Below are 24,285 nucleotides of genomic sequence, written 5' to 3'. Positions count from 1 at the left end.
GGGACCCCGACCACGTCTGGGAATCTGGGGGCGGCCAGCCGGGCCCACTTCAGAGCTGACCGGCCGCTCTCTGTGCTCCTCCCCAGTGACCTGACAGTGAAGTTCTGGAATGCTCGGCGGCTACCCCGCAGCCCACCCTAGGAGTGAGGTCGGGACGGCCCAGACCCTCGGCCCCTGGCGGCCGGGACAGCACGGAAGGGACGCTGTGGCCCAACAGGCCAGCTGCCCTGGGGACAGAGGGTGTGGGTAATGGGTGTGGGCCCTCTCCTGCTTTCCCTCCACTCCCTTGACTTTCTGATAAGACACTGTCCCCCAATCCCCCTTGGGGAGAAAGGCAGGGGAGGGATTTAAGCTGTGACACTGAAGGGCATGCCCGTAGTTTCTCTCCTCTGGCGCCTCGGCCTCCCCCCGACTGGGCAGATCCATCCTGCTGAGCTGGCCATGCCATTCCTGGAGCCCTTGACCCAGGGCTGGGCCCTGTAGGGGAGCAGAGGCAGCCCAGCCTCCACACCCTGAGCCCAGCCTCTGGACCACTGCGTCTGCTTCTGAGCCCAAACGGTAACCTCAGGTAACCATGGAAACCAGGGGTAGGCAGCTGGGCCCTGCAGCAGCTGACCTTTAGCCCTTTGGCCACCAACAGCCATTCCCAGTTGCCCCAGCAGTTCCTGGGGTCCCTTTCTGATGGGGCCAAGGTGAAGCTGCTAGAAAGACCCCTTTGGGGACATGGTCAGACATACTTCAGTTATTTAATTTATTTTTATTTTTTGCTGTTGCCTCCTGGAAACTGACTTGAAGTTTCTTTCACACGTTCTGTCCCTCAGCTCTTGGGGACCAGGACTCTCACAGGAAACCCGCCCCACCGGCCTCGGGCCCACCCCCTCTGCTTGCTTGGCAGAGGAGGAAATGCCCCTGGAGCCCCACATCACCCCAGAAACCATCCTAGTGCACCCCGACCTCGGCCGCCGGGCGCCTCAGTGCCTTCCTCTGCCCGTCCTGGGGCCTGGTGTGCGCGCTGGGCAGCCCGGGGCACCACCACCTGTGTCTTCTCACTCATGGGGTCTCTCACCTGCTGCGTCCCGAAGGCAGGGTACTCCACCCCCAGCCTAGGGCCAGGGTCCCCTCCCCAGACTCCCGCATGGGCCATGTGGGAAGCAGCTCAGAGGACTGTCCGCTAGGAAGCGGCTTGGTGAGGATGCTATGTCCTCACCTCTACAGGGCAGGGCGTCCCCTGCAGCAGTTTCTCTCTGTCACCCAGGAGACGTTTTCAAGCCTTAATACAGATGGGCAGATGGGCAGGCAGGGCCTCCCTTTCAGGAGCAGAGTGGGGAAGAGGGAACTCCCTGAGCTCCCCTTGCCCCGGGCTGCTGTCTGGAGCCCCTCCTGGGACAACTCTGAAGTCACAGGACTGGCCTCAGGAGGGGTCCTGCTCTGACCCTCCGCCCAGCCGTCCACTGTTCATCCAACACTTAACTGGTCCTGTGCTTCCCGGCCTCGGTGCAGGGCCAGGAGCCCAGAGGACATGTGGACTTTGGACCTTCCGCACTTGGCTCTGTGTGTGTCCCGGTGCCCCCCTTCGCCCCCCATTTGCCGGTGCTGGAGCCCGCTCTGCATGGGACGTATCTGGAGCACAGGGCAGAGGACACCGTACAGCTGTGAAACAGAAAAGCACCTGCTGAGGCCTGAGCCCAGCCTGTCCCCACCTGTCCCCTCCTGCTCAGGCTGAGACAGCCATCCTGGTGGGAGGGGCCCCGCTGGACAGGACAGTGAAGTCTGGGTGAGCAGATGTGTAGGAAGGGTGCACCCTCGAGTGCCCCTGGGACAGCCCGTCTTCCAGACTGGACACCCCTCTTCCTTTGGCCGTCCAGGGGCACCGGACAGCTCCCTCAAGCCCCTTCCCCTCCTCGCCCCTCTCCCCATCGGAACAGAAAGCTCCAACCTGTAGGAAAGTGTTGTCTGCATGGCTGCTGACACTGCAGGAGCTCCACAACTGCATCGCCCCTGAGCCACTGGACTGTAGCTGCCTGGCCTTTGTTGCAACGGGATGTGACCTCGCGGCCAGCGAGAGGTGCTTGGCGTCATTGCCCGTTTCCTGCTGTTTCTGATGGGTCAGCTACCTCACGGCCGGCGGCTCTGCTGTCCTAGCAAGTACCATTGACTAAACTTGAAGTCCCTCGGGAACCCTGAGCGTTGGCCGCTCTGCCCACCCCTTCAGGGACGTCCAAGGTACACAATTGGGGGCAGCCCCCCAGCGCCCCTTGTCGCACAAGCATCCTAAAGGTTGGAAGCACAAAATGGTTGTCACTTGAGCACAATGGCAGGGCTTGTGGCCGGCACCCTGGGCACTCGGGACTCTGTCCAAGGTCAGGCTGAGGAGGCCCCATCTGGGGGGTTTCATCAGACTTCCTTTTCTGTGCCCCTCCAAAGACCTGAGGCTGAGCCACGGCAGGCCTGGGCACCGGGGGATGCTGTGGGCCCAGGAGTAGCACCCTCTCGGCCCCACACCTCGGATCCTTCAATGCCTGAGCCCAGGCCGGCTCCCTAGCAAGCCTGAGCCCTGTGAGTGCTTCTGAAGCTGCTGGGCAGGTAGACATGTCTCCACCCTGCTGCCCCGGGCCCTCTCTGCACTGCCCTGAGCTGGCCCTGCTCTCAGCACTCGCTATTCAGTATTTGCTTTCATCTGTGGGACTGACCCGTCCTACTCAGCCAGAATCCCCAAGGCCGCATTGCAGTTGCCTTTGGAGGTTACCCAGGAGGGAGAAAGGCTGGCCCCCCAAGCCTTGGAGGTGGCCAGGGTACTGCCCTCAGCTCCTTGGGCAGGGACCCCTGTGGACCTGGGCACCCTCAACGCAGCTGCAACCCAGGAATCCTTCCTCCCTCGGTCACCTGGCCCCGCCTCCCCCCTGGGCCCATGTGGCTTGGGCAGAGGGCAGTTGAAAGCACAAACCTGCTTTAGGGAAGACATGGCTGGGACTTTGTCATGCCCGCCAGGGTAATGGGGACACAGGCAGTGGCTGTGGGAGTTGGAGATGCCTGGCCGTCCTCCTTTGGAGTCACTCTGGGCCCCCTGCCATGTAGTCTGGGGCTTGCTTAGCCCCTGCTGTGTGTTCACCTTCGTGCTTGTGTGTGGCCAGGGCCTGCCCTGCCAGAGGGCTGGACCCCTTCTCTCCAGGTGGCCCAAACCTCCCCTTTGCCGTCACTCATAGTCCAGGCTCAGCAACCAGGGCCTGGCAGGTGCCCCCCACAGGCCTGCTGTCCTGGCTCCCAGATCCTTTGCTGCCCCCCATGTGCAAGGAAAGTTCTGTTTCTTCTGTGGCACTGGCTCTCTCCCCCACCCACCCTCCCCAGCACTCAGATGAGCCTCTACCCGCTCCCCCAGGCCAGGCCAGTCCTTGGAGCCATGTCCTGAGGGCCCTGCATGGGGTGGGAAGAGCCGAGGGTCAGAGAAGAACCCCTGAAATGAACTGGGGCCCAGCCCCGCCCACCAGCTCTTTTCTAGCGCTTGCCCCTGCCCGGGCCCCAGCATGTCGCGGGCTCATAGTCCCCTTGCCGTGTGGCCAGCACAAGGTGTACATATGTTTTGTACCTCTGCCCGTGTCTGTACATAGTGTATGAAAGTTATTTAAGCCCCATGCTGTACATTTCTGTTCCTAGGCTGGATGTGTGTGTTCTGAGACGTTGTCATAAATAAAACCTGAATGACCATTGTCTGTGGTGGTATGACCCAGGGGTCTGCTAGCTTTTGGCCGGTGGCCTTTCTCAGGTGGGGTGGGTGGGAGAGGCCTTGGGGGCGGTGCTGGCCTGAGGAGGATTTTCTGGGCTGTGAGGGGCTCACTCGGTTTGGAAGCAGTGTGGGGTGTCCCATTCCCACCCAGACTTGTAAGTTGCCTCCTGGGTCAGGGACCACAGCTGGAAGAGGGACGAGTGTTTGTTGAGAGCCTGCCACGGGCCAGGCACCATTTCAGACACTGCCCGTTGGGCCTTCACTGCCCTGTGATTGGTGGCGTCCGCGTTTATGAAATGACAGAAGTCAGAACGTGACGCATGCAGGATCGCAGCTGGTGAGGACGGAGGCAGGACGGGAAGCCAGACCTGCTGGCCACGGCAGCCACGTCCTCTGTCTGATGACCAAGGGGCTTCCCTGGGCCTGGAAGATGCCAGGACACATAGGAGAGGACATTCACCCAGAAATACCCACAGTTCACACAGGACGAGAGCTGCCTACTGGTCTTCACCCCATTTCCAGGTCAGTGCTTTTCAGTCTTTAAAAACTCATCCTCCCTTCCCCCCCCCTAAAAATCCTCTGCCTATTAGTCCCATTATTTTTAACACAAAAATATCTTTAAGGCGGTGATGCGTCACACAGCCTATGACGTGTTCTTTACTCTGCAGACAGAGGCGCCACTACAGAGCTGAGCTACTGTCATGCTTGTAACTCAGTGTTTTCAGGAACCAGGGACACCCAGGTAATTTGGGGTTCCCTTCAGGATTCCCTGTGACCCCAAGGCCCTTGTGCCAGGAGTGACATCTGCACCACGTCCCGTCATCTTGTTTGTCAGACTCTTAAGAAAACGTTTCTTGGTGGTTTTGAGGTGTAATACCATAAAACTTACCCCCTTTCTTTAGGCTGAGTGCATTTGGTTATTTCTGGAGGACAGGATGGATACACGCTCAGTGAGTGAAGTAAAGGGCGTTTTTGAGGGTTGAGTTGTGAGATGTCGCTGAATTTCTAAGCCTGGGAGTCCTGTCCCCTTTGATGACCGCCTGTCACTCTGGGGGCTCCCGAAATGCTGGACACTCTGCTGCTTCCTCACCAGTCATCTGATTTTTGTGTCACAACTGGGTCTCTCTTGGCTTTGTTTTCCAACTATAAAACCAGGCTGTTTCGTCAACTGACACAGTTCCTGCTCCTTTTCTAGACCCACGGCTGCTGACAGGATCCAGCCACTGATTCCATGAGTCTGGACGAGAAGTCACCGCAGGATAGAGAGGGAAGCTTCCTGTTGTCAGACGCAGGGGCCATGGTAAGTGGGTGTCCCCTGAGCTGCTGACGGGACACCTGGGGGCATTGCCTAACCCCCACACCCTTCCGGCAGGCACAGGTGCTGCCCCGCCCTGGGAAGCTGCTGGCTTCTGAGGACGGCTGTTTTGGCCATGGAGCCCCACCCAGGCCCCACTGGGACAACCCTCTGTTGGCTGCAGGAAGTGACAACCAGGCGTGGCCCGCTGCAGGCTGGGCCGGTGTGTGGGTGAAACCAGCAGACCCAGGAGCTGCTGAACTTGTCAGGAGCGGCCCGGGAGCCGCCTCCAGCCAACTGGTTCCCTTGTCCCATCCCCACCCCCCAGAGCGTTTGCCACAAAGGCTGGTTTTTCTAATCTCAGGTCACCCTGTGTCTCGAAGCCAAGGCACTGAGGGCTAGGGAGGCAGGAACACTGGATTAAGGGACACTGTTTTCGTCCTCTAATATGGAATGTATTTCCTCCCCAGATGATGAGTGATGTCTGCTTATCACAGAAAATGTGGGAAACAAACGTGGAAGAGAAGGCCTGGTTAGGATGTTTTGGGGCAGCTTTCCAGCCACCAGGAAAGGTCTCAGGACTCAACAGCAGCCATTCGGTGTCGGGCTGGGCGGCATCTTAAAAGGTAGTTTGTTCCAACCCTCTCAGGTGAAAGACAGTGTTGGCCGAGAAGCCGACAGCGTTGGCCGAGGCCGTGCAGGGATCCGGCACCGACCGTCTGGTCTCTCTCCCTGTGCCCGTTAACTGGGCTTGACCAAGACAAGGGAGGTGACTTGGGGGGCCGTCACTACAGCCTCTGTAACGGGTCCTGTCCCAGCGCCCTGGACCTGCTACCAGATTCTCAACAAGATCTCTTCATCGTTGCCCGCGGCCGAGCAGTTCTGCACTCGGAGCCAAGGAAGGGAGCAGAGTGTGCTTGAGCCTTGTAACGTCCCCCACTCACCTCCGTCTACGAAAGGGGCAGCTGGTGGCCGCTGATGTGGGGCCCAGAGACCAGGCCAAGGGCAGGGGTGAGCCTGCTGACCACTGCAGACACTCATGCAGCTCTCACGCTGCCTCTGAGACTGGTCAGCAAGTGTGACCAAGTGACTCCAGCTGCCATGCCAAGGCTGCCATAACACCGTGGGGGGCACAGCCACCGCTATGAGGTAGGCACTTGGGGTGGGGTGGGCTAGGACTTGGGTACAGGTGACAGAGCCGGGCACTGCAGGGCTATACAGTGTCCCAGAGCCCGACCATGCCTGGGCAGCAGCCCTGCGGTGGGCACAGCTCCGTCCCACTCAGAGCTGCTTTGGCCACGGAGGGGCCTACGGGTTAGGACTCTGGGTCACTGTCCCTCTCCCAGAGCTGTGCCTGGGGCCTGGCTGAGCGAAGGTCAGGGGTAACAGTTGACACCCTGGTGGAGGGTTGGTGGCCATGGGAAGAGCAACTCCGAGAATCGCCCTGCAGACTGTCAGACAGACCTGGGTCACACAGATGCCGACAGGAGCCATGGGCGAGAGCAGGCCTCACCCAGGTCCTCTGGGCGTGAAGGAAACTCTGGCCAAGTTTCTGGCATCCAAGCCTGAGCGCTGTCACTTGGGCTGTGCCATGGGGCGGGCAGCAGTGTTTTATGGACCAGCCCTGTTCCTAGCGGGCAGTGATCTCCTGGGACATTTGATGAACCCAGTAACGCCCGACTTTCCAGGTTCCACTGGCCAGAAGGACCCTTGTGACCACCAGGAGACCAGAAGCCCCGGGCTTTAGAATTCCTCAGGTCCCAACAACCCTTCCTCCGGGTCGTGACTCAAGTTGATGTTGCAAAGAGCCTTGGTGCTCTGGACTCAGGCCACGTGGCGGAGGGGCAGCTGGGAGGGGCCTGGACCCCGTTGATGGGGCAGAGAAGGCAGCCCCCAGCAGGTGGTCTGCCCCACACGGCGGAGAAGGGGCTCGTGCAGAAAGACCCGGAAGCCCCTGCTCCTCGTTCACGAGTCTACTTTTATTCTAAAGGTTCTGCGGACACAGCTCCACGTCCAGGCTCAGGAGCTGGCCCGTGTCACTGTCCGGCCCCGGAAGCCGCTCTCTCAAGGCCTCCTGAGGCAGAAGCAGGACGTCTGGGTTCTGTCCAGCAGCTTCTCCCTGGCTTCCATGATGTGGAAGGTCTGCGTGGCGAGGCAGCTGACTGCGGGGTCGGGATCGTCCCTCATGGACCGCAGGGCTGGAACACAGAAACGGCGGTGCTTGCAGAGTGACCCTGCCGGGCTGGCGGGAGGGCCCTGCCCAGGGCTCACCAGGGCGGGCGGCTGTGCCGAGAGGAACAGGCCAGTGCAGGGGACACGCCTCCTGGGGGGTCACATTGCCCAGTCACAGCAGGACGACGTACCTGCCGCGGGCTCGGGGGCTCACGGGCTGTGTCTCCTGGTCCTGTGCACACGACCAACCCTTTCCATCCTCACCCCCGGGGCCCCTCCCTGCCTCTGCCCTCCTCCTTCCCAGGGAACCACTATGAGTGAAGTTCTCTGACTTCAGAGAGCTGTGGCCGACAGGCAGCCAGCCCTTGGGGACGCGCGGTGGCAGGGCTGGTGTCGGGGCTGTGGTGCTTGAGCGAGGCAGACAGAGGGAAGGGAGGGTGTGGGGAGGACGTGTCTCAGAAGGAGGGGTGCGAATATGGGGACCACAGCGCAGCAGCAGTGGGATTCCAGGGGGGCTGGGAACCCCCGTGTCCCCTTATGTGAGACAAGGCCGGGTATCCCTCCTACAACGTGTCCAAGGAGCTATCCTGGCTGGTGAATGGTCTGGAGCTCAGTGGGAATGCGTCCGGGGGCCTGGGGGCAGGAGGGCTCTAACTGGTGCCCCACACCTGAGTGCCCTGGAGACCCGCCTATCTCCTCCCTGCGTCCCGGGGATCGCATCCCTGGGCCCAGCTGCCCACTTTTCCTCTCTCGGGGCCTCTTCTACCAACACCAGCCCGTCTAAAAGTTGCAAGGACTTGGGGCCAGGCTGCCACTCACCTGCGTGTGCCTCCTCGATTTCGCCGGCCTCATCCGTGTCTAGGGTTTGGATAATCTGGCCTGGGGGTGGGGTGGGGGCACACACACCTCAGTGGCCCCAGAGAGCACCAGGGGAACCTGGCAACACCTGCCCTTCTACCTCTTCCCAACCCCCACCAACCCCTCCCTTTGTCTGCCTTTCTCTCCCCACTTCGGGCCGTGGCCACCAGCCTCAGGTCTGGACTTCCCCATGAAGTTGAAATGACTTCTCCTGCTTTCTGAAGGGTCCTCAGCAAACTGGGCTGAGGGAGAGGAGGCCCCCCTCTGCTCCAGACATGCTTTTCCTTGGGGTGGGGGGAGGCAGTCCCCCGGCTTCCCCACAGAGTACCTCCCTCGCTCCTGATGGTGGCCCTTCCAGGAAGCTTGCCCCCCACTCGAGCCAGGAGCTTCCTGCAGGGGAGGGAGCAGCTGGAGACAGCCCTCCAGCCCTCAGATCTTGGTCCTCAGGCTGAGGACAGGATAAGGACACAGTGGCTCCGAGGGAAAGCTGTACCTGCAAACCACACGGCTGCCTGGCGGATGGGGGCCTGTGGGCTCTTGAAGAGGCTCACACACTGCTTCAGAAACCACAGGGCTTTCCCAGCCTCCTTCTCCAGCTGTGAGAAGAGGTGCCAAGTTCGGCCAAACCCCAGAAGCAGCAGCAGGACCACCAGATGCTGTGTCCCCACCGTCCCGGCCAGGTGAGGAGGCGGGGGCTTACCAGGGCCCTGAGGATGGTCCACACGTCCTTCTCGGCAAAGACGGCCTTGAGCCTGGACCAGCCCAGGATGGTGGCCTTGTGGCAGAGGGCTTGCCGGCAGTTCTGGGAGACAGAGGCGTGGTGGGTGGAGTTATGGGGGCAGGGCTGGCAAGGGACGGCTGCACACAGCCCTGGGGGCCCAGGGTCCAGAGAAGGGTGGGCACTTCGAAGCAGTTTGGCGATGCCTACACCCCTTTTACCCACGAATGAGAATTTTACAAAATCGCTGGTAAGTAATGTTCCCAGTGGCACTTCACTGAGACCCAGTGAGGTGACACTGTTCCCTCTCACCTCCCTCCCCCCAAAAATGGTCTCTCTGGAAACATTTCCCCAAAGTCTTGATCACCCAACTGGGGTGCTCACTCCTCTAAATCAGGGTTCGCTTTGTCTGGAATAACACCGCTGAGGTCACCGGGAGGGACCCCCGGCCCACCCCACAAAGACAATGTCCCAAGCCAGTCGCTTGCTTAGCATGTTGCTCACTGGGGCCTGTCAGAGGCCTGGCGGCTGACCTGGGAGCCTGTGTCCTGTCACAAAGAGCCAGCCACCCTCCAGGTGCAGCCTTTCAGGTCACACCTGGGCCCATCCATTCCAGAACACGGCACTTCCAGCCCCGTCCACCCACTACCACACTGCCCTGGGCGCCCGTCTCCATCCAGCGCCCAAGGAATGTGTGGGGACAGAGGGCCACTGATGCTAGGGGGCAGGGGACCGGGGAGAGGGACTGGTGCCAGGCAGTGGGGTTTCCTCCTGGGCGTCTCCAAGGCCACGGCGTCCCACTGTGTGGCGGTGGCCATGGCACAGAGCCAGGAGCCGGAGAAACTGGCATGAGCGTCATCGGGTCACCACAAGCCTCTTCCTGCAACTCTCCAAGGTCGGGGCCCGGCGACGCCCCCCGACTGCTCCCCAGCCTGTCAGCATGGGAACGGGGTCCAGAGACCAGCCACTCACCTGGGCCACGCTGGTGTCCCTATCCTGCAGGTGCAGCACCAGGGGGATGAGCAGGTTGAGGACCTGGTGCTTCAAGGGGAAGACGAGGGACCTCCTCCTGACCTTGGCTAGGACGGCTGCGTAGATCGCGAAGGCTGCCGAGCGCAGCTGTTCTGACTCCTGGGCGAGAAGGCGTGTGGGGAGGACATCTCTGCCCTGGGACTGGCAGCCCCCAAGCTCCAGCCCACTGACCACAGGCCTCCTCGGGCACATTCCCTTCCCCCACATGTGATCGGCTTCGAGCAGCACAGCTGTCCCATTGCACTCCCTTGGCAATCCTCCCCCCAGAGGACGTGAGCCGCAGCCCCCACAGAATGACATGGTAGTTGAGCTGGAAGGGCCTTTTGAGGCAATTCCACCCGACTCCCTTATCCTGCAGACGCCAGGCAAAGGGAAGCGAGCCCGCAGAGCACTGCACCTCCTCGAAGAAGTGCCCGAGCGTGAAGGTGAGCTGGACCAGGAACGAGGAGGATTGCTGCCAGGTGAGGTGCCCCACGAGGCACTGCAGCACCAGGAACGTCTCCGTCACGATGTCACCGTCCAGGGAGAAGCAGCAATTCAGCACGAAGGGCTGGAGGAGGCGGAGCTGTCTGCCCTGGGGAGTGACGGCTGCTCAGGGCTCAGGCCACGGAGCTGCCCAACCAAGGAACGGTCTCGGGTTCCACCCCTTCCACCTACAAGAGCGTTTGGTCACACGGGCAACCGCTTTCTCCTGCTGGAGCCCACACTGGTCCAGTAAATGGGTGGCAGCCAGAGGCAGCCGCCCAGGAGATGTGTGTCCCCGTGGGAAAGAGGAGATGCAGGAGACCTCTCCACTGCCCCCACCAGCCACCCCTCTTTATTGGCCTTTCATCCTGGGGACAACGCCAATGTCCGGAGACTCCGATGGTCTGGGACCTGGAATTGTCTTGGCCTATTCTCTGAAATAACCCCCCTCTTTCCTCTCTTGGGAGGGAGAGAGCATTGGTGGCCTCTGACCCCTGTCCTCAGTGGACTGGCTTCATGGGGGTGAGCTCTGTCTAGGAGGGGACGCTGAGCCTCCTGCTCTCTGTCCCGTCCCCCAATTGACAGCACCTCCTGAGGATTGCCGTGGGCCTCTGGCCTGTCTCACCATGTTCCCGTGCTTTGCGAACGTCTCTACCACCCGCAGCAATATCTTCACAGTGGTGGGGTCCTGACTGTGGAACCCGTCGGCCAGAACGTGGACGGTGATGTCATCCACAATGGCTGCCACGTTTGGGCTCCGGAGCAGCTGGCAAAGGAGATGAGAAAGACTGAAGCAATGGACAAGGAGGAAGACGCCCTCAGTGCTTGGAACCCAGGTCCCATGCGTTAGGAAGGAAACGTGGAAGAATTGGCCAAGAGGCCGGAGCTTCATGCTCCCCCACGAACGTCTGCTCACCTCGGCCACGAACACCAGGGCCGTGCGGTAGCTGGTGCTGTCCAGTCCCGGGAGGACACTGATGACGAAGCTGAAGACGGGCTGGTTGTGCCAGCAGTTCTTGGTGACCAGGGCCCTGCCCACGGAAGCACAGTGCTGAGGACCAGGCCTGGCCACAGGGGAGGGCCGGCAGCGTGGGAGGGGCGGCCTCCGGCCAGGGACGCAGCACAGGCTCACCTGGCCAGCAGAGTGACCCCCTCATAGTGTCCGTCAGGACTGGTGAGCAGCTCCCAGCCCCCGAGTTTCTGGACGTGAGACACGTGGTCCCCGTACCCGGTGCTTCGCATCAAGGTTTTCAGGGCCTCCACAGTGGAACTGGGGAGGGCAGACAGCAGACAGGAGGCCCTCCCCAACCTCACCCCTACTACCGCTGTGATCCTGTCCCCACCTGCGACCTGCCTGTCTACCCAAACCTCCCTGAGAATCTGCTGGTGCGGGGACAGCCCTCGGAGACACAGACTAACATTTTACAACTGTGACACCAAGGCCGAGAGCGCTGTGATGTCCCCAAGGTGACCCAGTAAGCCAGCAGAAGGGCCGGGGACACATCCAGGGCTGTGGAGTCTATACACTGATTCCTTGTTACGGAATCTCTGCCTCAGCCTAGGAAGCTGGAATTAAAGAAACTGTGTTCCAAACTGTCTGCTGAGACTTGGGAAATGAGGTATAGGGAACACACTTTGTGTCCGGCAGGGGTGAGAGGTGGGCGGTCGGAAGCAGGGGAGCAAATGGACATGGGTACTAAGCAGGGGGGCCCCGGCGCAGGCCCAGCAGCTCTGGCCGAGGCCACAGGTACCTCACGGGGTCCATCCATTCGGTGACGTGCTGGTGGTCCTGGATGCTGGCGGCGCCCCCTTCCACCACCAGAAAGGAGGTCTGGAAGAGCAGGGCCATGACCAGCGAGGGGAACAGTGTCTGCACCTCCGTCCGCCAACTCGGCTCCAGCAGGAGCTCATAGATGGCTCTGGTGGCCTGGGGGGGACATGGGGGGCTTGGTCTTGATCTTGACCTCGTGGGTCCTGCCAGCTGGGACTCTCGGCCCACAATTCCCACGACCGGCTGGCCCAGAAAACCCACGCTGCCAGAACAACAGCAGGGTGCCTTAGCATGAGCCAGGAAAATCAAGAGCCATTTCCAGACTGCTGGTACTTGAAAGTGCTCTCACCATCGTGGTGGTGGTTTGTTCTCTCACCATCCTTGAGTTAAGGTGGGGCTGGGGATGGTGGTGTTTGTCTTCCCTAAGCCCACCCAGGGAGGACCGGGAGCTAGTTGTACGTCCCTACAAGGTATGGTCGCCTGGAAAAGCCTCCCGCAGACCCCACCCCACGATTCTAAATGTTCAACCAAACACTGCTATGAAAAGGGAGAGGCCCAAAGAGCTCAGCACAGCCTAGGACAGGGTATCCGGGGTTCCACTGAGCCCCCAGCCCCTCTGTGGGCCCCGACTTACGATCAGCGCAGAGACCTCTCCTCTGTGGCCGGGCTCCAGGCCCCTTGCTCTCTGGTGTGACGTCAGCCTCCGCAGCAGGTGTTCCAGAATCGTTTGGTGGCCTCTGGGCCAGGAGGCCAGGACCGCCCAGGGTTTGCGAGCCCCCCTGCCGAGGCAGAACCCCATCAGCATGGTGGCCTGCACAGGCTCCACAGTGCTTCCGGGGAGGGGTGCTAGGTTCCTTCCCAGTGCCAATCAAAACAAGGAGACCATCCAGATAAGACCAGAAATGGGAAACAACCAGGAGCAGGTCAGTGAACACTGATTCTTAGAAAAAATCATTAACCTTAACGAAGTGCCAGCCAGACTGACCGAGAGACAGAGAGAAGACAGAAGGTACCAGCATCAGTAATGAGAGGAAATCATGGATGATTTTAAAGGGATACGATGACCCAGTCCTTGACCATAAGTATGATGACTTAGGTGAAGGGGAACAACTCCTTGAAATTCACAAGCTACCAAAACAGGCGGAGGAGGAAATAGGCACAGAGACGTTCCCTTGAGTTTTGATGAAGTGAAAAGACAATTCAACAGAGAAAGGCTGGTCTGTTCGGCGAATGGTGCTGGGACCATCAGACGTCCACATGCAGAAGGTGGGCCTACACCCACCCACGCCTCATAAAAACTAACTGCAAAGGAAATCGTGAACCTGAACACAAAACCAAAGTATAAACCTTCTAGGGGAAAACATGGGAGAACCGGTGACGTTAGACACACTCCACGCGAGAACAAAAAGATAGATTGGGTGTCATCAAATTTGAAACTTTGGTTCTGCAAAGGACACTCGTAAGAGGGTGAAAAGATAGTTCACAGACTGGGAGAAACATTGGAAAATCATGTATCCGACAAAAGCCTCGTATCCAGAACATATAGAGAACTCTCAAAACTCAGCAATAAAGAAAACAAGCAAGCCTATTGAGAAATGGGTAACAGATTCGGACACCTGGCCAGAGAAGACACATGGTTGGCAAAGAAGCACACGAAATGGTGCCAACACCACGTGCTGCAAACAAACCCAGGAGTGCATCTCAGACCTCCCTGAGATGCCACTCTCGGTACAATGGCTGGGTGGTTTTCGTTTGTGTGTGTGTGTGTTTTTGTTTTGTTTCATTTTGTTTAAGGAGGGCGCAGCTCACAGTGGCCCATGCGGGGATCGAACCAGCAACCTTGGTGTTAAGAGCTCCGCGCCCTAACCACTGAGCGAACTGGCCGCCCCTTATTTTGTTTTTTATGACAAGGAAGCTCCCATCCTTGAGGGAATTTTCCACATGTGGCTGGTAGGAAGACAACTGTTTCAGCCACTGTGGGAAAGTCTTCAGGTTAAACAGACACCCCCACGGACCCAGCAATCCAATCCCAAGAAAAATGAGAGCTACAGTTCACACTGAAACCTGTACGCAATTGATCATAGCAGCATTATTACCACAAATTGTTAACAACACTGTGGTATGTCCCACAGTGGGACCCTCTTCAGCAATGAAATGAACTGTGGGTCCAGACGACCACCTACATGAGTCCCACATGTGTGTGCTGACGGCGAGGAGCCAGAAGCCGTGCACTGTGGGACGCTATGCACACGGCCTCTGGGAAAGGCAACACTGCAGGGCTGAGAACAGATCAGGGGTTGTCAGGGGTCGGGGGTGACGGAAGGGGTTGGCTGGGGCGGAGGCAGCGTGAGAGAATTCTGGGGAGGGGTGGAAACACCTTGCATCTTGAGTGTGGTTGGTGGTGAAGTTTACATGTGTACCCAGAAGAACAAAAGTAGGGCTGACTGTACAGCAAATGCGTGAATGTTATTGCATGTAAATTAAAAAATAAAAAAGCTCAAAGAAAGACACGATTGCATCATACATACAATATTACACAGCCATTAAAATTATGTTTACAAAAGGGTTTTAACTTGGGGAAAATGCAATGATGAAATGTTAAATGAAAAAAAAAATGGGCGAATCAGTAAATACAGCGTGAGTTTGACTATTCACTTTTTAAAACCATTCTTAAAAGGTGGACCCATTGTAAAATTGTATCCAAGTGATAGCAGAGGTTGCCTTGGTGGGATTTTGTTTTTTGTTTTCTTTGTTTGCTTTTTCAAAATGTCACATGCTTTCCAAATTTTCTGCAATAAGCCCACACAACTTGTACAATCACCTCACCGCAAATAAGCAAGGGCCTGACTTGTATTAAAAATTGGATGCATTTAAGAATGAGCAAATTAGGAGCCTGCTGGGGGCCTGTCATTGTGGAGGTGATGGAGTCGCCTACCTTGGGGACTGGTCCTGCATCTTAAACAAGGTCAGGATGACCTCGTCCGTGTAGGTCTGTGCCAGTAGGTGGAGTATCTGCTTCACGGTAGCCTGCGCTGTGGTCTCAGTGATGCTGTATAAATTGTGGTAAATGTACTGCACAATCTCCGGCACCTGCCGGTGGGGAAAGGGAGAGTGAGTTTCTCTCTGGACGCTCAACCGCCGCTGAGCCGCAGTCCCATAACCCGGCACCCACGTAAAGTGTGGGGCCCCCACACATCCATACCTGAAAGGAATATAATATTGTTTGTCAACTGAACTTGGAAAACAAATTTAAAGAAAGATCAACACTGTCTTAATTTTCCTGGGAACCAGCCCCGCCTCTGACAGAAGAGTCTCTGCCCTCCATCTCATCTGTGTCAATGCCTCAAGTTTCCATATAGAAGTGAGACACGTGTGCTTGGACCCTGCCTGTGCAACCTCCCACCGGAAGGAAGAAGGCACCCCCAGACGTCACGTGTTGTCTGGACACATGACATGCCTGGACCTGATTCTTCTACCCTTCCTGGTGGAGATGGAAACTGTGCTCACCCCTTCCCACAGAGGGGCTTTCCTCCCAATTGCAAAAAGTCTCCTCATTTGACCTTTTCTCATCTGGGTGAGTGAAAGGATTCTGATTCCTTACGCCCCAATCAGCAGGAAACAGAACCAGATCCAAGAACGGAACAAAGAGGAGAGTCCTGGAATTGCCTGCCGCCGTCCAGCCGCTCCGAGCTGCTACCTTCCCGAGGGCCGGCATCGGGTACTTCAGGAGCGTCTCTAAAATCTTGGAAGCTGCACAGCCGTCGTTCCTCCTGGCACTGGCCATGGCCTCCATGGCGACCATTATCACATCTGCCCTCTCCTCGGGGGTCAGGTATTTCCTGAAGCACTGAGGGAAGAAGAGCGGCCGTCTGTGCCACGGTGGCACCCCACTCTGGGGCAGCCCAAAGCCTCTGGACTCCGAGAGACCAGCCACCGGGTCCCTGGCCCTCACCGAGCAGCCATCCCATGGTGCGAAGCCAAGCCCCACACTGTCACCAGCTCTTAAGTCCCCAGGTAGGAGCAATGGCCCAGCCAACGCCACATAGAGGACGAACGATGCAAAAGGCATTTCTATTTTGAATTTGGAACGCAATGAGGTGGTCCCACTGGAAGTGCGTTCTGGGGGTGAGTTTCGAGCATCCCAAAGCAAGGTGACTGATGGTCTACATGAGAGGTGCCTCGTGTCCCTGAATCTACACAGCCCTGGAAGCTCGCTCACTCCAACACCACAGTCCCTCCTCTGCCTGGCTCTGTTCCTGGGGCTGGGAAAGGCCACCAACAAGACGCCCCCTGCCTCTGCCCTCAAGGAACTGACTGTCACCTCTGGGAGAGTAATGGGGCAGTTAGACACAGGGTGAAAACTGCTAGGAGGGGCCACCAAGGGCCCCTGGGGCTGGACTTGAATGCCTCCGAAGTCCACACATGGTGAAAATGAGGAGAGAGTTCCAGGCAGAGGGAACAGACTGTGTGAAGGCGTGAAGTGGAGAGAAGGTCAGTCTGGCTACGTGTCCTGCAAGGGAGACCTGGGCCAGGTGGGAAAGGGGGATGGAGACCAGATGAGGCAGGAGACTTGAGTAAGTGAAACCCTCGGGGGCTACGTGGTGTCTGGACAAAGTCTGAAGGGAGTGATATGAGGATACTTGGATTTTAGAAAGAATTCTGTGATTACAGCGTAGAAAATGGGTGGCGGGGAGCGTGCTGGGGCACTGGGGACCAGTAGGAGGCTGCTGCCATGACCCGGGCACAGGGGACGGTCACCGCATCAGGACCGCCGTGCTGGGGCTGCAGACAGTGGCTGGACTTGAGAGCCAGTCAGAGGTGGAAAGGACAGACATGGACAGTGAGGGAGGGAAAAGGGCCAAGGCTGCTTCTTGGATTCTGGCTGGAGTGTCTGGCGTTGCCTGCATGTGTGGACACTGCACCTTAGACGGGCAATAGGCCTTCGCTGAAGGAATGAAATTAAAGCGAGACCACAAACAGAGGTACACCAGCGTGATCTGTGGGTGGAGGATAGGGTTGGCTACACCTCTGCTTTAAAAACTCTTAATAACCTCCAACTTTAATCAATGCAAGTGCAACAAAGGGCATGGCTCGTGTACTTTGGGGGCGTCCCCGGTGTGGAGGTGCCTCCTCTGTGTCCCAGCCTGGCCCTTTCCTCCTGCAAACGTGCCCCATCCGGGCGTCCCATGCAGGGTGTGCAGCGAGGCTTACCATCGTGAGATCCTGTAGGTGGACAAACCACTCCCCGTGGAAATGCTTCTGCAATTCCTTCAGGATGAGCTCTGTCTTCTGTTTCACGCCTCCTGTCCGAAAACAACAGTTAGGCCAGGGCCTCACAGGGAGCAGGGACACACCCTCCTGCACTGCCCCTCCGGACCAGAGAAGAAACAGGGTTCAGTGGGTGGACTAACGTTTCCCAACAGACAGGGAGTGTTCCCCAGCACGAGGCTGGTGGGTAGAGGACCACTGTGGCTGGGGGAGGGGTGGGCTTTCCCCAGGCAGCTGTCGTTCCCTCCCCCCTGCCAAGCAAACACCTTTATAGGAAGTGCATCCTAGTGAATCACAGAAGCCAAGGGCTCTGGACCTCCCTTGGGGGCACGTGTGAACCCCTCAGGCCCCCCTATAGGTGTGTGGCTGTCTGTAGCTTTGGTTTTCCCAGGGCAGAGGAAGTCCGGGTCAGCGTCCTCCGGGTAGTTCCCTGGAGAGGATGCTCATTTCCGAGTCTTACATCCAGCAGTCGCAGGGGGACAGCTGGGAAATACTGAAGAGCCAAGGTGACCGCAGGTGGCTGCAAGGTGGCTCCCCTTTTGTTCTAAGACTCTCCTTGAGTCTCTTAAAAGAGGGCGTTGGACCAGCAATGGGTAGCGCCCCCCAGCACCCTCCCCCACTGGGGCCTGCCCCTGGCTGTGCTGACACAGCGACCGGTGCTTGCTGATTCTGTTGTCAGTGGGTCCCCCAGCTGCAGCCACGTGGCCACCAGGCTCCTGTCACTCACTTCTTTGAAGCACCAGGACCTGGAACAAGTACAGCAGCCCCTCTGAAGCCCCCATGCAGATGTCGTAGTGGGGGTTCATGCAGAAAAGGCCTAAGGTACCCATGAGTTTCCCGCTGATTGAGAACTCCATCATGTGCTGCCGGGAAGGGGACACAGGTCACCTCCCCAGCATCCCAGAGGGAGCGTGTCCCCCTCACAGCCACCTGTCCCCCCCAACCACCACTCAGTCATCTGAATGGAGGTGGCCCCCCACCTCAGCTGCTCCATACAAGGAGAACTCTTCCAAGTCAGCCCCCAGGAAATGGGGCAGCCAGAGCCCTGAAACACATCAGCCTGAGAGCGGGCCCAGCGAAGCCGTCTAGACCCAGGTCCCCACAGGCTGAGATGTGTCTGGCCGGTTGGAGCTCATGAGGCCAAGGGCAGAGCTCCACAGGAGCAGAGAGGGCACCAGGGCAGGACCAAAAGCGGCCGGCTCAGGCAGGTGCCCCTAGGCCCGTGGCCCCCGCCCCACCCAGCACTCACCAACAGTTTGGGGAAATTGCAAATGAACCTCAACAAGTGGGCAATGGCGCCCAAGGCCCGGGTCTGCTCCTGCGTTTTCTCCGACATGGTTAACCAAGGCAGGATGATCTGGAAGGGAGAGAGAGACGCCCCGACTCCGCCAGGGAAGGGAGCGGCCCTTCCCTTCCCTGTCCTGAGTCCTCCTGCCCCTGAACTTGGCAAAGCAAGGCTGTGCCAGTGTCTGGCCTCCACCTCTTCCCTTCTGAGCTCTTCCTACAGGAATGTTCATCGGAGGTAGAATTGCACAGCAGGGGCGAGGAGGGGCGGGCAGGGTGGAGAGAAGGGTTCTCTTCATGGCTCAGCCACACAAACCCCTGCCTGCTGGCCAGGGCCACGGCTGAGCTGCTCTCTGGATGATGCGATTCAGAGCCATGCATCTCTGGAGATTAACAACACTGCCCGTGACCACTATTCTGTGTATAACTCATCCTCCCACAACCCTCGGGGGCCGTATTAGTATTTCTATGCAGGTGGAGACCCGACCAGAGGGGTTTGCAAAGTGTGTCCCACCTTCCCTGATGGTGCCCTGAGGGCAGCCTGTCTGGCAGAGCACCAGGAATTTGTGTCATGGGGAGGCTTGAGACCTGGTGGCCTTGGGCTAAAAGACACCCAGACGACCCTACTGATGCTCTCCTCCGTCGCAGAACCAGAAGGGACAGAGGATTCCAGCGGCCTTGACCTTGCAGCCAGCCACTCACCTCCAGCACTTCCTGCAGCATGACCATGTTGGGGTCCAGACCCTCCATCACGAGAGCTTGTAACATGTCCTCTAAGGCCTGGGCTGTCTGAGGAGCGAGGACACGAGGGGTATAGAGGGACGGACAGCCATGGCACCCCATCCCCACAGACTGCTCCTCAGGGGGAGGAGAGTGGGGCCACTGCAGCTCTGCTGCCACCACTCTGTGCTGCCCCTCGCGGCCCAGGACGAGCCCGGATTGTAGGCCAAACAGTGACATGCAGGTACTGGGTGGTTCTCCCCAACACACAGGCTCCAGGGACCGTCCCCACGAGACAGGCATTCTGTTAGATCAGGGAACTTGTATGTTAAAAACTGAAACATCGTGGGCGGATTTGGCAGTGTACTGGTCTGTTATCCCACAGAATTGACAGGTTTTCTCATTGGCCTGTCACCGCTTAGGACGGAGGCTGTCAGGCAACTGCAGAAGTGGGAGCCTGGATGAGAGAAGGATGCAGCGTGGGAGCCCAAGCCCCTCCCTGGGGAGACAGGTGGGGGTGGGGCAGGAAGGGCCTGGGAGCTGAGGGGACAGCAGGGGCCTCAGCAGACAACATCCCGCCCTGGGGACCCCAGCAGGGGGCGAAAGTGGCCTCACCTGGAAGTACAGACCGGCACTGTCCTTCCAGTCCACACTGGGTATGCTGAGAGGCAGAGCAAAGACGCGGGAGATCCCCGCATTCACCAGGTCCAGCTTCTGGGACAAGCTGAAGGGCGGGGCCACCTGGCTGCAGGGAGGGGAGCGAGGAATGAGCAGCCGGCTGTGCAGCACATTTGTGAGCTGGGCTATGTTTCCCGGACGCTGCACCGGAAGCTTCCTGCTGGTCTCTGAGGCCCAGGAAACAGTGGGGACCTGAGCCCCCAAACCCTTTCCAGGGGCCTTCTCACCAGGGAAGGACAGCCCTGGCTGCCTGAGAGGCCTTCCCCACACTGATGTCCTAACAGGCTTCCAGCCGTGAAATTGGGGGATCCCTCGCCACGCCGATGCTGGTACATGAGGTGGCAATCACAGGGCCCTGCCACCCACAGCCCACACATCAAGTCCCCAAACCTTGCCCTTCCTCCCAACCCCAATGTTCTCAGCATTAGAGACCCCGGGGCTCAGAGGAGGTGACAGCGGGAGGAACCTCAGGGTGGCGACGCAGAGCATGGCTTGCTGACGCACGTTGCTGGTCAGCTGCTCACTCGCCTCTTCGAGGATCAACGTCTAGAAGGGCCAGAGAGATACAAGAATTCCCCTCAGAGAGCGCGGCTGGCCGCAGGTCTGGGACCCGCCCCCCTCACCCCTGCAGGACCTCCTCACCTCGATTTTCTTGGCCAGAAGGGTTTTGGGAAAGTAATCATCCATCGTGCCATTCGCCTGGGCATGGACGGCACCACTCAGGGTGTCCACCGCCCTCAGGAACTTCAGCTTGTCCAAGTTGGACTAGGGCAGAACACACACTCCCACCCTTAGCGCCTCCTGCAGGCTGCCCGTGGGACCCTCACCCCTAGCCTGGACCATGGAGCAGCCAGCATGGGTGTTCGCCTGACTTCCTCGCACAGTGCCCTGTCCCCTGGACTCTGGGGACAGTGGGGCTCAGGGTCTGTGAGGAAGATCCTCTCACACAGATCTGTCTGGTGGCCTGGTCACCTGACCCTGCCCAGGTCAGGAGGCACCAGCAGGCTGAATTCTGGTGGCTTCCATGCCAGGGTGACTGTTCAAAACCCAAGGAAGCGTGAGCTGTCATCTTTTTTTCCCTACTTTCTCCCTCAGTTTTCAAAACATTCCAGAGAATTTCCTTACCATTTCTCCACGTTCTAGAAACTCCAGGATGAACTGATAGGCTTCTCTCTCTGATTGGCGCAATCCTGCAAAGGGATGTTGTGGGAGTGGCTTGCCCCCTCCCCCGCCCCAGCCCCAGCCCACTGCCCAGAAGGCTCAGAAATCCGCAGGGGCCTGGGGAGGGGGTACCCCAGCTCCAGTGTGGGCCTCCGAGGCCTATGTGGAAAGGCAGTTGAGGGAACTTAGTTAAGAGGTTTTTCCACATCAGGCTAGGGATGGAAGACTGCAAAGAGAGAACTTGCAGTCACCCCCTGAGGCCACCAATTATTGGAGCTGTTTTAGATGGGCTTTGACATTCCCGAATATGAATGGGCGTGAAACCCCAAATCAGCCTTAGAACCCCCCTTGTCAAGGGGCCCCTTCCTGAGCAGAGACCCAGGTGTCGACACAGAGGCTGGGGTCAGGCTAAGAGTAGAGCCTGTCCACCCCCAGGGGCATCAGGAGGGGAGGAAGCAAGAGGGTGGAGATGGTGGCAGTGCTGGGACCCAAAGCCACACAGGCCACCAGGCCTGCATTCAGGCCAGTTCACGTCTCCCTGCAGAGGAGCGCCCTGGGGTGGGGCTTGAAGCCACAGTTGCCACAGTTAAACAGCAAACCGCCAAGTTCAAAGCTCAGCTCTTCCACTTTATTAGCCCTGTGACCTGCAGCAAATTGAAGTCTCAGCTGTTTCCTGTCTGTGCCATGGGGAAGAGGACAGTACCTATTACTATCGTGAGGATTAGATGGGTCGGTGTGTGTGAGGAGCAAGCCTGGGCCGATTATATCCCCTCATTTCAATTCCATCACCTTCACATGGGCCCAATAATCCCAGTATCTATTACTGTTCTGAGGCTCAAATGAATTCCTTTACGAGAAAACTCGGAGGGTTGCTGGCACACAGTGGGAAATGACTCAGTTCCTTCTGGTGCCTACAGCCAGTGAACACCCCTATGTAAAAGGCACCTCAGCTTACAGACAGTCGGCACACCAAGCGGTTCCTTCTCAGAAACTACCTACTGTCACGTGCCCTTCTAAAGGACGTCTTTTTGCATTTGCTCATATAGGTTACATATACAGGAGGTCAGAGAGTCTCAGGGACAGGTTTGAATGGTTTTAAAGAGGAGCAAACCATATGGATATCTAGGGAAAGAGCATTCTAGGCCAAAGGAACAGCAGATGCAAAGGCCCTGTGGCAGGACCGTGTCTGGACGCTCGTGGACCGGCACGGAGGCCTGCCTGGCTGGAGTGGGAGGAGCATGAAAAGCGGTGGGAAATGAAAGCACAGCAGCAATGGGGCGGCCTTGCGAGGCCTGTGTAAGGATGTGGCTTTTGTTCTGAATGGGATGGGAGCCCTGGGTAGGTTGCGAGTGAAGGGGAGGCATGGGCTGACCTTCGTTTCACAAGCTCGCTCTGGCTGTGCCGCTGAGAATAGATGGGGGTGTAGTGGGGGGGCGGCATGTCACAACAATCCAGGGACAGATGACGGCGACCCACACCAGGGAAGGTAGGAGCAAGGGAACAGATTCTATATCTATGCTGAGGGCAGCACCAGTAGGAACAGCGACGGGCTAGAGGCGAGTCTGAGAGAAAGACAGAAAGCAAGACTTGGGGTCTGAGAAACCGAGGGTGGAGTTGAGATGGGGTCAGGTTTGAGGTTCAGTCAAGTTAAATGTGAGACATCTGCTAGGCATCTGAGTGGAAAAGCCATAGGCAGTCGGGTTTAAGAGCCTAGATCAGGGCCGGGCTCTGCAAGGCTGACCCTGATTGGGAGTTGTTGGTATACAAGAGGCGCTCATTAGCTCTGCTCTGGGTGCTGAACAGCGGTCAGCTGCGTGGGGTTTAACTCTGAGCCCAAACAATGCCCTGGTCCTTACCCAGCTCCAGGATTCTCATGGAGCCAGGTCTGAAAAGGGACAGGTATGCACCTGCGAGAACTGTGAAGCGGCAGCCAGATTTGGGTGGGCTCATGCCCGCCACATGACACCTCGAGCTCAGGCGGGGCCATCGTCACTACCTCTGAGCCGTGGCTGTGCTGCCACACGGCAGGCCGGGTCCAGGGCCCACTGCTCACCTGTCAGGTTAGGCTTCCAAGATGCATGCTCAATGGATTGGGCAGAGACTGCTCTGCTTGATTTGTGACTTCTGTGGTATGGGTTCATGTGTACACGCAAGGCAATGGTCTGCAGCTTGCATTGACAAGGGGCCAGACAAGATGCAGGAAGCAGGCCCTGGTCGTGTGCAAGAAAAGGAATGAGCTGAGCAGTGCCTGCTTCCCTATCCCAACCCCTAGGAAGATATGGGACCCTCTGAAAGGCCCTGAGTCACCCCAACTTCCCAGGAGTCTCCCACTCAGGGCTCTCCCTGTGTGGAGGACGTTTGAGACGCAGAGGTACCCCCCCCCCCCAGGTCAAGATGTGCATCCCTCGGCCTCTGGGAGTCTCGCTGCTGAGGTCCTAATGCCTCTTGTACCCGAGGCTTCTGTCCCCATTCCCCGAATGGTAACCCCAGTCTGCCCTGTGGGAGGGGAGCTAGGAGCCCCCAGATGTTGGCCCCTCCCAGACACAGCCCCCTGCTTGTGCCCGACTCGCCCTCACTGGGGGTCCTAGAATGCAGCATCCCTGAGAAGCACCTCGTGGGGGGACCCCATCCCTCTTCGTTTGTCCCCCCTCTTCTGAGCTGGTCTCAGTCTGTCCTGTGGCTGGGGAGCTGCCCCCTTAGGCCGGTTGTCCCCTGGGAACCTAACTCATCATGTGAAATACTCAGCCAAGTGCCCCAATATCTACAGTTCACTTAGACTGAAGATGCCCAGGTCTGAGATCAGGCCAGCACCTCCCAGGACCGCTGCTGGCGTCATCTCCCCTCCCAGCCCTCCTCCACCCAGAAGGGGCGCCCGAGGCTTCAGCCAAGCAGGCCCCTGAAGCCACGATGTCCCCAGTCCCCAGGGCTGAGCACCCAGGCAGGGCTGGAAGTGCCTGGCCCTCAGCCATCTGCCGACCCTCCCCTCCCTGCCACTTCCTGTGCTGGGGGGAAGGCAGGCAGGGCCCCTCTACCTGACACGCCGGGCGCCTTAGATCCAGTCACACACTCCTCCTGGGACCAGGCTCCAGGGGGCGCTGTGGCCCAGGTCCTGGGGCGGCCCCTGCAGGGCAGGCCTGGAGGTG

At 58.5% G+C, this 24,285-nt stretch overlaps 4 protein-coding genes across 7 annotated transcripts in view; 1 reads left to right on the top strand and 3 right to left on the bottom strand.

Annotated features, from left to right (window-relative positions):
• The window catches only part of KIF21B (kinesin family member 21B), a 39,329-nt gene extending 35,627 nt beyond the window's left edge, over nt 1–3,702 (top strand). For all 3 annotated transcript variants that reach the window (XR_002139074.2, XM_019750866.2, XM_019750864.2), the window contains one exon: nt 87–3,702. Coding sequence is in view for 2 of the 3 variants with exons in the window: in XM_019750866.2 (XP_019606425.2) it covers nt 87–141 (55 nt within the window). In the remaining variant the exon portion in view is untranslated. The remainder of the gene's footprint in view (nt 1–86) is intronic.
• Nucleotides 3,703–7,079: 3,377 nt separating this feature from the next.
• LOC109457757 (maestro heat-like repeat-containing protein family member 7) lies at nt 7,080–11,519 on the bottom strand. The gene is made up of 9 exons (XM_074316331.1): nt 11,393–11,519; nt 11,177–11,291; nt 10,886–11,026; nt 10,193–10,369; nt 9,736–9,894; nt 8,746–8,847; nt 8,539–8,641; nt 8,007–8,066; nt 7,080–7,213 (listed from the first exon to the last, which is right to left on the bottom strand). Exons 1-9 carry the CDS (start codon nt 11,500–11,502, stop codon nt 7,080–7,082), a joined length of 1,101 nt encoding a protein of 366 aa, XP_074172432.1. The 5' UTR covers nt 11,503–11,519.
• A 436-nt stretch (nt 11,520–11,955) lies between these two features.
• Nucleotides 11,956–18,215, bottom strand: LOC141567944 (maestro heat-like repeat-containing protein family member 7). 2 transcript variants are annotated; one of them, XM_074317103.1, is made up of 5 exons: nt 17,243–18,215; nt 15,729–15,878; nt 14,967–15,121; nt 12,666–12,810; nt 11,956–12,187 (listed from the first exon to the last, which is right to left on the bottom strand). In XM_074317103.1, exons 1-5 carry the CDS (start codon nt 17,243–17,245, stop codon nt 11,957–11,959), a joined length of 684 nt encoding a protein of 227 aa, XP_074173204.1. In that variant the 5' UTR covers nt 17,246–18,215; the 3' UTR covers nt 11,956. The 2 variants fall into 2 exon arrangements, with proteins under 2 accessions (XP_074173204.1, XP_074173203.1); XM_074317102.1 differs by lacking the exon at nt 17,243–18,215 and having other exon boundaries at nt 15,729–16,278.
• Nucleotides 18,216–18,278: 63 nt separating this feature from the next.
• On the bottom strand, nt 18,279–23,406 carry LOC109457719 (uncharacterized). The gene is made up of 6 exons (XM_074316727.1): nt 23,196–23,406; nt 21,107–21,171; nt 20,624–20,746; nt 19,919–20,527; nt 19,286–19,372; nt 18,279–18,656 (listed from the first exon to the last, which is right to left on the bottom strand). Exons 1-4 carry the CDS (start codon nt 23,281–23,283, stop codon nt 20,327–20,329), a joined length of 477 nt encoding a protein of 158 aa, XP_074172828.1. The 5' UTR covers nt 23,284–23,406; the 3' UTR covers nt 18,279–18,656; nt 19,286–19,372; nt 19,919–20,326.
• Nucleotides 23,407–24,285: the final 879 nt, after the last annotated feature.

Source organism: Rhinolophus sinicus, linkage group LG12 (genome assembly GCF_036562045.2).
Source record: "Rhinolophus sinicus isolate RSC01 linkage group LG12, ASM3656204v1, whole genome shotgun sequence".
Taxonomy (NCBI): domain Eukaryota; kingdom Metazoa; phylum Chordata; class Mammalia; order Chiroptera; family Rhinolophidae; genus Rhinolophus; species Rhinolophus sinicus.
This window is presented reverse-complemented; position numbering and strand designations above follow the sequence as displayed.

Coding starts and splice junctions, on each gene's coding strand:
- LOC141567944 (XM_074317102.1), bottom strand. CDS start 16,100: ATGCCTTTTGCATCGTTCGTCCTCTATGTGGCGTTGGCTGGGCCATTG. Junction 15,122..15,728: donor CGATGCCGGCCCTCGGGAAG/GTAGCAGCTCGG, acceptor CCCCACCGGCAG/GTGCCGGAGATTGTGCAGTA. Junction 12,811..14,966: donor ATGCAGGACCAGTCCCCAAG/GTAGGCGACTCC, acceptor CTGCCTCGGCAG/GGGGGCTCGCAAACCCTGGG.
- LOC109457757 (XM_074316331.1), bottom strand. CDS start 11,502: ATGCGAAGCACCGGGTACGGGGACCACGTGTCTCACGTCCAGAAACTC. Junction 9,895..10,192: donor TCGGGCACTTCTTCGAGGAG/GTGCAGTGCTCT, acceptor CTTCTCGCCCAG/GAGTCAGAACAGCTGCGCTC. Junction 8,067..8,538: donor GGCAGCCGTGTGGTTTGCAG/GTACAGCTTTCC, acceptor CCCCACCCCCAG/GCCAGATTATCCAAACCCTA.
- LOC109457719 (XM_074316727.1), bottom strand. CDS start 23,283: ATGAACCCATACCACAGAAGTCACAAATCAAGCAGAGCAGTCTCTGCC. Junction 21,172..23,195: donor TTGGAAGCCTAACCTGACAG/GTGAGCAGTGGG, acceptor ATCCCTTTGCAG/GATTGCGCCAATCAGAGAGA. Junction 20,747..21,106: donor TTCTAGAACGTGGAGAAATG/GTAAGGAAATTC, acceptor GTTCTGCCCTAG/TCCAACTTGGACAAGCTGAA.